The following is an 11,583-nucleotide window of genomic DNA, read 5'->3' as shown; positions in this document are numbered from 1 at the left end:
GGCGGTCGTCACTAGTTAACCCAAACACAAAGTCAAAATTATGGCTAAACCCTGCAATTTATCTTAACATTTTATGTTAAACCAAACCACACTGCTAACCTTATACCTAACCTTAAATTAACACCAAAAAGCTAATTTGTTAGCCAATTTTGACTTTGCTTGTGGAATCTGACTTATCTAGTGGAAACCCTGGAGCATGAGGTTTACATTGCAGCGTAACCTTCCGTGGTTGGTTTCGGGTTTATGTCTAGGTTGAAGATTGGAATCGGAAATGTGTTGTTCTGACTATGCTCTTCAAGAGGTGATGATATTAAAACAAAATACTTAACATTTCTTGAACAATCCCTTAAACGGCACGTAGTTGTCAATGGTTTTAGTGGAGCTGGGGTTCTTCTTGCCCCCCAGCAGTCAAATCGAATGCTCTGCACCGTATTGTGACGTTTTATTGATAACAACCTAGCTATAGAGCCCCACAGTGGAGGTGTCATAATACCCATTAAACCTAGCGGTCAAACGGAAATGGTTGCAATCGTTTTCCCACCATTTTTCCCATAGGGAATTTTAGAAACACTTAAAATAAAGGCTGTGTTTCGTGTAGGCTTACCCTGGCGTGACGTTTTGATAACCATGTAAATCTCTCTCGGACAAGGTGATTTATCAATATATTCGGCTCTATTTACTCATATTCGAAAATGCTAGGTAGCATCAAAGTAGATATCATGCAAGACTACAAATCTCTGCAAGCTCCTGCACGTCATCTAGCTGCCACCTTTGCTAACAGGTATTGAGTAAATGTAATACTTGCACAAGACAGTTCACAGAATTGTCAATTTTAAATACATTTAGCCAATTTATTCATTACTAAATTTAGCTAACACATAGTTAATCCAGAGATTCTTACCTTTGCCGTGATTTGGCAGTCTCGTTCAGATCATGGCATTTGTAGTTCTTTATGATAGCCACATCAGCAGCTAATTAGCATTTCATTTTTGGGGAGTAAATACAGTCGAATATATTGATATGTCACCTTGTCCTAGAGAGATTTGCATGGTTATCAAAACGTCACGCCAGGGTAAGCCTACATGAGAAACAGACCTTATTTTAAGTGTTTCTAAAATCCCCTATGGGAAAAATGTATGGTGGAAAAACGATTGGAACCATTTCCTTGTTTGACCGCAAGGTTTTATGGGTATTATGACTCATACTGTGGACAATTGCAGAACTTAATTACAATACACGTAGGTGTTTTGTAACTGATGTCTCTTTCCATTCATCAAATTGCGGGTGCACAGTACACTCTTGGGGTTTGGATGCTGAAATTATTTTGTGAGTGAACGAATGTGCGAGGCTAGCCTACAGGAGCTCATTTGTTAAGTGATTTGTTTGACAATCAGATGAAAACATGACTGGTTGTGTTTATGCCACGCTAAAAGGCAAAGGTGGCGTGTCCATAAGGCTAGGAAAACTACGCTTTCCCTAAAGTAAATTTAATTAAATTGCCAAAATTACATAGGCCTAGCATAATTACCTTACTCTTGTCTATACAGAAAAACAAACAAAAAAACATTCAAAATAGGCTACTACAGCAGAAAGCATGATTTGGCCACAGACAATCGTTAGCTTCTTAAATATTATAGCCTACAGTGGGAAGGGCAACTGTCAGTGAAAAGCAGAGACCCAAACAGGCAAATTGCAATATTCAAAAATACATTCGCGGAAAAACTGTTTGGAAAGCAAATGGCTATTGCTGTAAATAGATGACAAGGGAAAGACTCCAATCTGTCTTTTACACAAAAGTATTAACTTAATTGAGCGGACAGTAGCCTATCTTATTGGGGCCACCAGAGAACAAATGCCATATCCCCGGTGAGTGTGCATATTCACTGTCTTTATCATTGTCAGTGCCACTTTTGTTTGTTTTTGGACAATCATTTCCTCCTCCAGATTAGATGGAAGTCATTGTATTTGTGTCTCCCCTTTTCGTAGGCCGACTATATGGATCAGACAACATAGTTTTTATTGATCTGTTTGTCAGTGTCAGCAGAGTAGGCTACCCTGTAATTTTTGTTGTATATTTTAAAAAAATGAGTGGGCGCACTTGGGTGTCCCGTGCCGGTAAGTAATTACATCTACTGGCACCCCTGGATAACGCTGAGTTTTAATTGCATGTATCTATCGTTTTGAGCCACGGATTTGCAGATTGACCGACAGGTTAACACTTTTTGGCTTGGCTAGTTAGCGTTTGTTTGAAAAATGTATCTGGACACAGTGCCATCTTTTTTGGTTTACCTGGCTGCCAATTCCTGATCTTTTGAGAACATGATTTGAGGAGTCGCCTGAAGCATGAGAGGAATGGGAGATAGAGGAATAGTGCTGAAGCAGAGGGCTCATAGAGAGGACGACGCTAATATTCTGCATTTTGTGTGGGGAGCTTTCTGGCGCCCAGAGCTGCTGATGCATCACCCAAGTGGGTGCTACACAGAGTGGAAGAGAAGGCCAGTGGCTATAAGACTCAGGCTGGTTCCCAGACTTGCCCTCTACAAGATCACCTGCAGACTCCATCACCATAATCTACCACCCTGAGAGGATACATTTTTCAAAGACTTTGCCTTTTGCTGCTTTCGCGTGCTAGTCGGAACTAGGAAACTAGTACATTTCCGACATGCTAACTGGTTGTAGTTATATACGTGCCGCATTCAACGAATCAGCATGTCGGAAATGTCCAAGTTTCCTAGTTCCGACTAGCATGTGAACTCGGCATCTATTGGTTGACCTGTCATGATATATTGCTTGTTTGTTTAGCTTTTGAAGCGCTTTTAGATTTATTAAAAACGCTATATAAATGTAATACATTATTATTTACGAGTTCCCCGTTTTTTGAACGCGGCATCAATCCCATCTTTAATTTAGGGTATAGATACGTCATTGTTCCATCTCCTCGCGTCAAAACATGAAACGTCACCAAATTAGCATTAGCAACAAGGTTATCAGTTTTTATAGAATTACATCATTTTGCAGTCATACAGAGGGCAGGCATAGGCTAGCTTGAACTATCATCAAAACTTAGGGTTTGGAGGAATCTTAAACCGTGACAATGAAATTCATGTATAAAGAGGAGCACCCATTTGAGAAGAGAAGATCGGAGGGGGAAAAAATCAGGAAGAAGTACCCAGATAGAGTGCCAGTGAGTTGCCGCTAACTAGCTAGCCAATGCTTGCGAAATGCTTACCGGTTAGCTTGTGGGCTGTAACCCACACAAAACACAATAATAAAGAGAGGATCTTAAGGACATTGACAGTAATAGTACTAGCTACAACCTTAACATCTATGGTTACATCTTTGGAAATAGTTTTCCAATTAATTGGTCACAGATTGTTTTGGATGAACGTTTTACACTGTCATTCTAGCCAGCTAGCTAACTAGTTGTTAGCTATTTTGCTAAATTGACACATCTTTTGACACTATATATATATTTCAACGTATTGCTTTGAGAATTGGTAAGCATTTCATAAATGCATTTTTGGTCATCTGACTAGCTGGGACATTTATTATATTTGCAGGTGATAGTGGAGAAAGCCCCCAAAGCCAGAATAGGTGATTTGGACAAGAAGAAATATCTTGTACCCTCTGATCTTACAGGTGAGATACAGGACATGTATCGAATTGTGTTGCGTCTATTTCCACATTTTGATCTGAATTTAAAATGACTTATTTTCTTATTTCTTAAGTGGGACAGTTCTACTTCCTGATCCGGAAGAGGATTCACCTGCGGGCAGAGGATGCCCTTTTCTTCTTTGTCAACAATGTCATTCCTCCCACCTCAGCCACCATGGGACTACTTTACCAGGTACTGAGTCTATTTATCCAGGCAGGGCATAATTTTTTATTCCCTCCTATACATTATGCATGGTGTTGTGGTATTTCCTCCTGATTAATCAGGAATTCCTGCTTTTCTGACATCATCCTAGATCTTGTATATCCTACTTATCCTGAAATGTTCCTTGATTCAAACACTTCTGTTTGGCTGTCTCAAACACATTCCTGGTTAACTGAATGTTGAATCTCTGTGTAATAGGAACACCACGAAGAGGACTTCTTTCTGTACATAGCCTACAGTGATGAGAGTGTCTACGGAGACAGCCAAACAGAAGTCTAGATAACCACCTTTCAGCACATCTGCAGCCTGATTGACTCTGCATCGTCACAAAGACACAAACAAATAAAAGCAATTTAGTTGCCACCAGATGAATATTTAATGCACTTTCAAACCCTCTTGCCCCATTAAAGCTAAAATCCTTAATTGAAACAATAACAAAGTAGAAATTAAGAAATTTAACCACTCTCAAATTCATCGACCAAGCTATGGATGGAAGGACTGACCATGCATGATATCAAAATGATAGTTTTAACCATATTTTGAGGCTATACAGTGTTTGTTTACATTTACATTGTTTACAAACATTGGAGTAAAACAAGCTTCTATTTTGGGTTTTGATGGGGTACAACAGTTGAACTAAGCTCATGGGGCAAAGTTATATTTTTCAAGAATCAATGGGTGTATATATAATTAATTTATAAGTCCAAAAATGGATGTAGCAACTAAGGATTCTAGCTTTAACATTCAGACTACCAAATCTCCCTCTTGTAATCAAGGCTCCATCTGTCATAGTCATGTCCTGTCATAGTTGTTATCCACAGCACATTTCTATGTTTGATCGCTTCACCTTCCAAATGGCTTAGGGATAGTTTCCTGGACACAGTTTAATTCTTGTCCAGGACTAAAAAGTACTTTTCCATAGATATTCTCCATTGAACATGTGTTTTAGTCTAGGAATAGGCTTAGTCTATGTCTGAGAAACAGACCCTTAATCAACCCGATTACTCTGTCGCTAGCAATCATCTTTTTTTGTTTACTTGAAAGATTAGATTTTAGACCTATATGTATTTATGTATACAGTATGCATTGATATTGCACCCAAACATTTCAGTGGACAGTTTTGGTGATTCATCTTACTGTAGTTGCATAGACCAAATGAAGGATATTTTGGTGATATGAAGGATATGTTAGCCTGAAAGCCAGACCTGTTTCTTTCTCTCCCTGCTTGACCACCACCCTGAGATGACCACCACTCAAGCCATGAACTTTCTAAAGATTGTCCATTTCATGATGTTCTAAATTGTATGCATTTTTGTTTTGCTTTAAAGCGCATTGAGATTCTTTATGTAATGAATAGCACTATAGAAGTTGAATAAATTATTATTAATCTGTGTCCAGGAAACCGGCCCTATATGTTTCTGTTTGCTCAATCTTTGGTCTAGTTCTGCTGTAAACATTTTTACTATGCAGCTGTGAATAATAAAAAATGGAGCAAATTACATGTTCACGTGCAAATAGTTCTTGATTGCCATGATATATCTGTAGTTTTTAAAAAATGATAAGCTAAGACAGTTGTAGCCTATCAAATGGTAGAAGCCAATGATGTATATAAACTCCCCAATAGGAGCAGTAAAATGTATGAATTAAGTTCAGAACGTTTTCAAACTCATGGGTACACTCGCAATGGCTGCCTGGTAGTCTGACGCAATAATTTCCATGGTATTTTGGAATGTTCCATCAACTGATGCTGGATTGACATGGTAATGTAGAATTGTCATTAAAATGATGCTAACTGATGTGGCTCATGCAATGGAATGTATTTTTTGTAATGTCAGTTGAGTTGACTCAACAAATCACAGCACAGATTGAAGAGTACACTTCTTGGTTATACTCTAGGTTGTCATCTTCAACCTAGCTTTTACTACCTGGCATGGGTACACTCAAAATGGCTGCCAGTCCACCCCTTATGCCATCATTGACTTGAATGGAGATGCCCATTCAATTCATTCTATTTCTATGGAGTAGAATGTAATAGCTAAACAAACAGCAACCAGGCTAGGAGCAGTCCTCCATTGGAATGAATGGAATTCTACACATTTCATTTAAATTAAAGGACAAAATTAATTGTATTTAAGTAGTATTATGTTGTTGTGGGAACAGTAACATTAGTAATCTCTAAAAATTATACTTTAAGGAACTTTTAAAATATATTCTTAATTGTTTTTATGTTTAGCTCACTGTTTATATAATACAAGTAGTTAAAAGTATGTATTAATGTGTCTGTAATAGAATTAACGTGGCAAAAACGAACGTAAACATTAATAAATGCATTCCTATATACGGGTTAGCTGACAATGTCACGAAAACGATGTGCACTTAAATGGGGGCAGAAAAATAAACAGGCTTTCGTGAACTAACACTCCCTTTCCCCCTTTCTAGCTCTGACATTGCTGATAGCTACTTTATTGAGGAAACATGTAGCTATTTACTATGACTTTGATATGTGGTTGGCCCACCTAGATATCTTAAAATGAATGCTCCAACTGTACGTCACTCTGGGTAAGAGCGTCTGCTAAATCAGTCGTTCTCAACTGGTTTTGCTGGGGACCCAAATTTGACAATGACAATTGAGTCGCGACCCAGTATTATGGACTGTTGATGATTACATTTTGTAATGTTATATTGCAGCTGCCTTCTTGGGCAGGCTTCACTTGCAAAATAGACTGTCTCAATGGGCTACTATTATGGTATTAAAGAAAGTCATTACACAGCCATATTAACTGAGAAAGCATGTATTATCAGTTCAAGAGAATAAGCCATTTAATTAGGCGACAAGTTCAGGAATGGGGTGTAATAAATTATCAGACTCAGAACATGACATCAAAACCAGTCCAATAATGTTAATGAACAGTAACACATACTAGTGTTTAAAATAGAAAAAACAACAATCATTAGGAATCCTTAATCATCAATTACCATGTGATATGATTTGAATGATGCAGCAACACCTGATCAACAGCATCAGGTTTTTGGCCCCCTGCCCCAGTTCCTAGAGGGAAGTGGACTGCGGTGTGAGGGGATGCAGAGGGTCACTTCGTAAGAGACTTTTCCGAACCACTGCTGAGGTGTGGTGGTCTTGCTGGCGCTTTTACAGTTACCAAAGCATCACACAGGTGGGTGCTACATTTCATACTGGACGATCCGGTTACGGAGGAGGAGCTATGACAATCAAAAAACGACGAGGAGCTCCGTGGCCTGTCTGTCAGATGTCTGACTCTACCACAGGAGGTTGGTGGCACCTTAATTGGGGAGGATGGGCTCGTGGTAATGGCTGAAGCGGGATAGGTGGAATGGTGTCAAATACATCAAACCATGTGTTTGATGCCATTACATTTGCGCAGTTCCAACTATTATTGTGAGCCTTCCTCCCCTTATTTTGATTTTATACATTTGCAAAATGTTTTAAAAACCTATTTTTGCTTTGTCATTATGGGGTATTGTGTGTAGATTACTGAGGATTTAAAAATAATCAATTTTAGAATAAGGCTGTAACATAACAAAATGTGGAAAAAGTCAAGGGGTCTGAATACTTTACGAAGGCACTGTATGTTTCAGTAAGGTTGGCTTCTTAGCGTTCATAGCAATGGTTATCAACTGTACTGCAGAGATGGAACATAAGTCACAGAAAATTGATGTTGTGGTGGCATCTGCAGAGAAGTACTTGGGGGTATGAAATTTGACTTCAAAAGAGTTACAAAGTGAGTTGAGTGGTAGTGTCCCGTCCTCTCAGGTCATTGGCCTTGGGAAGGATCAGATAGGGTTAAAGTAGTGGAATAACCTGGTGGGTTTTAATGAGTGTAGGGTTAGTTGGTAGGATAATGAAAAAACGATTTTTATTGAATTTTTCCCGTTTCCCGTTTTCGCATTTTGTATCATAACGTGTAATGGATTTATACTATAGCTCAATTGGGGGCGGTAATGCAACATATTGGATGCCAACCGCCGTTAAACTCCACAGAAGAAGAAGTGGAAGTATTATTATTATTATTATTATTTCTGGCTGTCGTAAATACAGTAAGTGTCAAATTTCCTCTGCTTTTTTGTTGTTGTTGATTTTGGCAACATTCATAAACTCGCTAACGTCACACCCAACACTATCAGCTGTAGTGTCAACGTTGGGCTTTTATAATATTTTAACTGCAAACCAGACTAACAAAGACATATTTTCTGGCACGGATAAAAGTGCGTTTTGAGAGGATTCCACACAATTCTATTGCAAGACTGTTAGCTAACTAGATATGAGAGGATGTGTAGTTTAGCTAGCCAACGTTAGCTGGCTAAACTGTAAATTCTTGATGCTAAATCGGGATTTGTTCTGCATATGGGTTTAGCTAGCTAGCTCGCAACAGAGTCAGGCTTCCCGTGTGTGATTTAAAAGTTGACAGATCACTTGGTGACTTTTTGAAATCAATCTAATGTTAGCTAGTTGATGCTAAACTGCTAGTGTGAGATTACCATCGTGCAATTAGTCAGCTAGCAAGTCATAGCGTTACACGCTAGCTAGCTAACTTGGCTAGCTATATTAACGGGTTGTTAGCCAGTTAGTAATACAATTAAGCCTTTAGTTTATTCTTGATTATAACGTTAGTTTGACTTTATTATACCCAAATATGGTACCTTAAGTCGAGGATGTGATCATTATTTTGTAATATTACGTATTTTTATTGTGTAATGTTGCCACAAAACTGTCGAATCATGATCACATCTTCGACATAGGCTACCATATTTAAGTAGCTAGAATCTGCTGCTGACATTTGAGCTAGTCAGTCATATTTTACTGGCTTCAGACATAGCTAGTTAGCTAATTTAATAGATTGTTATAATTTAGATTTACGTTTATGCTGTTGTGATCTACTTATTAGGGACTTTATTACAGTCTGATTGAGTCATGTATTGTTGTTTGATGAATGAAGGACTGTGGTAGGCAAATAGATGTAAACATATGTTAGCAATGTCAGTGGTGATTCTTGGGCTCACTTTCTCTCTGTGTCAATCTGTCTGTTCTTAGCTGGCCCCACCAATCCCTACCATTATGCCTGCTCTACTAGAGAGGCCCAAACTGTCCAATGCCATGGCACGCGCCCTGCACAAGCACATCATGCGCGAGCGAGACCGCAAGAGACAAGGTAAGAAAGAACACTCTCTACCCAATGACACAGGTAACACACTGACCACGTTTACATGAGCACAGTATTCCGGATAGTAGCTCATATCCCACTTAAGGTCTTATTCGGGATACGCTGTTTACATGCACCTTTTGATATCCCTCTCATGAGTTTCCCTGTAATCATGAATAAACAGAATATTCTTAATTTAAGTATATGGGTTAAATGGAATAGTAACTGAAATATGGACACTGACTGTAGGCCTATAACCTTTCACATGTAGCGTAATATAATATGAACTCCTGCAGAATTATGCATTTATTTTAGTGAAATTATAGATTTCTTTCTTTCAGCATCTCTTGATAAAATGTATTGCGTTATCTTTGACACTGTTATGCAAGCAGACAGTATTTCAACCACATAAAATATGCACCCAAGACGAACTGAAGTCTTATCAGAAAAGTGTTAAGTCATTTTCTCAGCTTTTCATTTCCTTAAAACCGGGCAAACTGATGACACTAGACATTTAACACAGGACCAATCTTTCTACTGTTTTGGAGTTATTGCGTTTTCTCTCTGGTCCCTAAACGAAACAGACAACTTTATTGGTGTTAACGAGATTACTAATGCATTCATTCTATCGATGTAATACATTATTCTGGTGATCACTACTTTATTTAGTCTTCTGGGGCAACAAGTTATGACAAACAAGTGACCCACCAAATGTTGGAAATTATAATATGGCCTGCCATATTTCGGAAATTATAAGCAGAATTAGAATTGTCTAAATTAGGGGTGAAAGTAGCCAGTAGTAAATTATAGTAAATTAATTATAGTAGGCTAAATTATAATGGAATTATTATGGTGGATTGAACTGCGCAGGTATGCTACTTTTTGAAGTGAATTGTTTGGCAATCAGATGAAAACATCATCACACAACACCCATGATATGCAAAACTCCATATCAAAAACAACAGTAAACGGGGTAAGATGTTTACATGCCACAGTATCCCGTCTTAGATCAGCATAACCCAGGCATCTTATTAGGGCTTCTCATAACCGGGATACAAGCCTTTTCAGGTTATTGTAAACAGGATATGATGTTTATATGCGTCAACTCAAAAACAGAATGCTTGAGTATCCCGAATAATAACAGGATATTGGTGTGCATGTAAACGTGGTCATTGATACCAACTCCTGTCCTGTAACCCCCTCATCCAACCTTGTGTCGCAGAGGAAGAAGAAGTAGACAAAATGATGGAGCAGAAGCAGAAGGAGGAGGAGGAAAGGAAGAGGAAGAAAGAGGTGGAGGAGAGAATGTCTTTAGATGAGACGAAAGAGCAGGTGCGTTATTGAGATTTTTTGACATTGCCCAGGGCCTGCCTCGCATTCTATTCCCATTACTCAACTCCTCTCTCGTTGTCCTCTCTCTGCCTTAGATCATGAAGATGGGGGAGAAGCTACAGGGGCTACAAGAGGAGAAACACCAGCTCTTCCTCCAGTTGAAGAAAGTGCTCCATGAGGAGGAGAAGCGACGGAGGAAAGAACAGAGGTAAAGGCTCTACCGGCTCTTGAATGAACTTTCTGGGGGTCTTACAAAAATCACTTATCCCTAGCCTGGTGGTCCCAGATCTATATGTGCTGTCTTGACAACATCTATGGTTGTTGTTGTTGACATCATACATACAGCGTATACATTTCTGGAACCACCAGGCTAACACATCCCCACATTCCCCAGCAACCTTATTGGCTTTTGATGTGAGATTCAGTCCTAGTTGCTGGTAGATTAGCATTAACGTTGTTACCATCCGCACACATTGTTAATACTGACTGCTAGTGTGTGACTATGGACATGATCTTACTTTCTTTCCCCATTGGTTTCTTGTAGTGACATGACAACCCTGACATCTGCTACTTACCAGCCCAGCATGGCTATCCACTCCCACTCAGGACAACACCTGCTCAGCATGCAAGGTAATTCACACTGATTTTATGTAGCACAAGCTTGATCGTTAATACACACAAACTGTGTATTATCATTCTCTCCATGTCTCCTTCCTCTATATCAATGATCAGCGAGTCAAGTGAGTCACGGCCGGTCTGCTGCTCTTCTTGGAGAACGCAGTAAACAGCTCTTCCAGTCCCCTGTCCTTCCGGTGAGTTTGCAGACTTCTTATACTGAACAAAAATATTAACGCAACGTGTGTTGGTCCCATGTTTCATGAGCTGAAATAAAAGATCCCAGAAATGTTTTGTGCACAAATTAGTTTACATCCCTGTTAGTGAGCGTTTCTCCTTTGCCAAGATAATCCATCCACCTGACAGGTGTGGCATATCAAGAAGCTGATTGAAAAGGATGATCATTACACAGGTGCACCTTGTGCTGGGGACAATAAAGGCCACTCTAAGATGTGCAGCTTTGTTACACAACACAATGCCACAGATGTCTCACGTTTTGAGGGAGTGTGCAATTGGCCTGCTGACTGCAGGAATGTCCACCAGAGCTGTTGCCAGTGAATTGAATGTTAATTTCTCTACCAT

At 39.2% G+C, this 11,583-nt stretch overlaps 2 protein-coding genes across 4 annotated transcripts in view; both read left to right on the top strand.

The window, feature by feature from the left end:
• The first annotated feature begins 2,728 nt into the window (after positions 1 to 2,728).
• Positions 2,729 to 5,378, top strand: gabarapa (GABA(A) receptor-associated protein a). Its single transcript, XM_084178212.1, has 4 exons — positions 2,729 to 3,184; positions 3,561 to 3,639; positions 3,729 to 3,847; positions 4,076 to 5,378. The coding sequence occupies exons 1-4, from the start codon at positions 3,095 to 3,097 to the stop codon at positions 4,154 to 4,156; spliced, it is 369 nt and encodes a 122-aa protein (XP_084034338.1). The 5' UTR covers positions 2,729 to 3,094; the 3' UTR covers positions 4,157 to 5,378.
• Positions 5,379 to 7,728: 2,350 nt separating this feature from the next.
• The window catches only part of gps2 (G protein pathway suppressor 2), a 29,406-nt gene continuing 25,551 nt past the window's right edge, over positions 7,729 to 11,583 (top strand). For 2 of the 3 annotated variants that reach the window (XR_014614385.1, XM_084178472.1), the window contains exons 1-6: positions 7,729 to 7,951; positions 8,946 to 9,063; positions 10,277 to 10,386; positions 10,482 to 10,594; positions 10,931 to 11,016; positions 11,119 to 11,198. Coding sequence is in view for 2 of the 3 variants with exons in the window: in XM_084178472.1 (XP_084034598.1) it covers positions 7,856 to 7,951; positions 8,946 to 9,063; positions 10,277 to 10,386; positions 10,482 to 10,594; positions 10,931 to 11,016; positions 11,119 to 11,198 (603 nt within the window). In the remaining variant the exon portion in view is untranslated. Of the gene's footprint in view, positions 7,952 to 8,096; positions 8,120 to 8,945; positions 9,064 to 10,276; positions 10,387 to 10,481; positions 10,595 to 10,930; positions 11,017 to 11,118; positions 11,199 to 11,583 lie in introns of those variants that run through there. The other variant, XM_084178473.1, reaches the window with a different exon arrangement.

This window comes from Coregonus lavaretus (assembly GCF_964263955.1).
Source record: "Coregonus lavaretus genome assembly, chromosome: 15".
NCBI classification, from domain to species: domain Eukaryota; kingdom Metazoa; phylum Chordata; class Actinopteri; order Salmoniformes; family Salmonidae; genus Coregonus; species Coregonus lavaretus.
Note: the sequence above shows the minus strand (reverse complement) of the source record. Positions and strands in the feature narration are given on the sequence as shown.

Excerpts from the sequence above, each read along its gene's own strand:
- gabarapa (XM_084178212.1), top strand. The coding sequence starts at position 3,095 with ATGAAATTCATGTATAAAGAGGAGCACCCATTTGAGAAGAGAAGATCG. Across the intron at positions 3,185-3,560 it reads AGTACCCAGATAGAGTGCCA|GTGATAGTGGAGAAAGCCCC; the intron begins GTGAGTTGCCGC and ends TTATATTTGCAG. Across the intron at positions 3,848-4,075 it reads CCATGGGACTACTTTACCAG|GAACACCACGAAGAGGACTT; the intron begins GTACTGAGTCTA and ends TCTGTGTAATAG.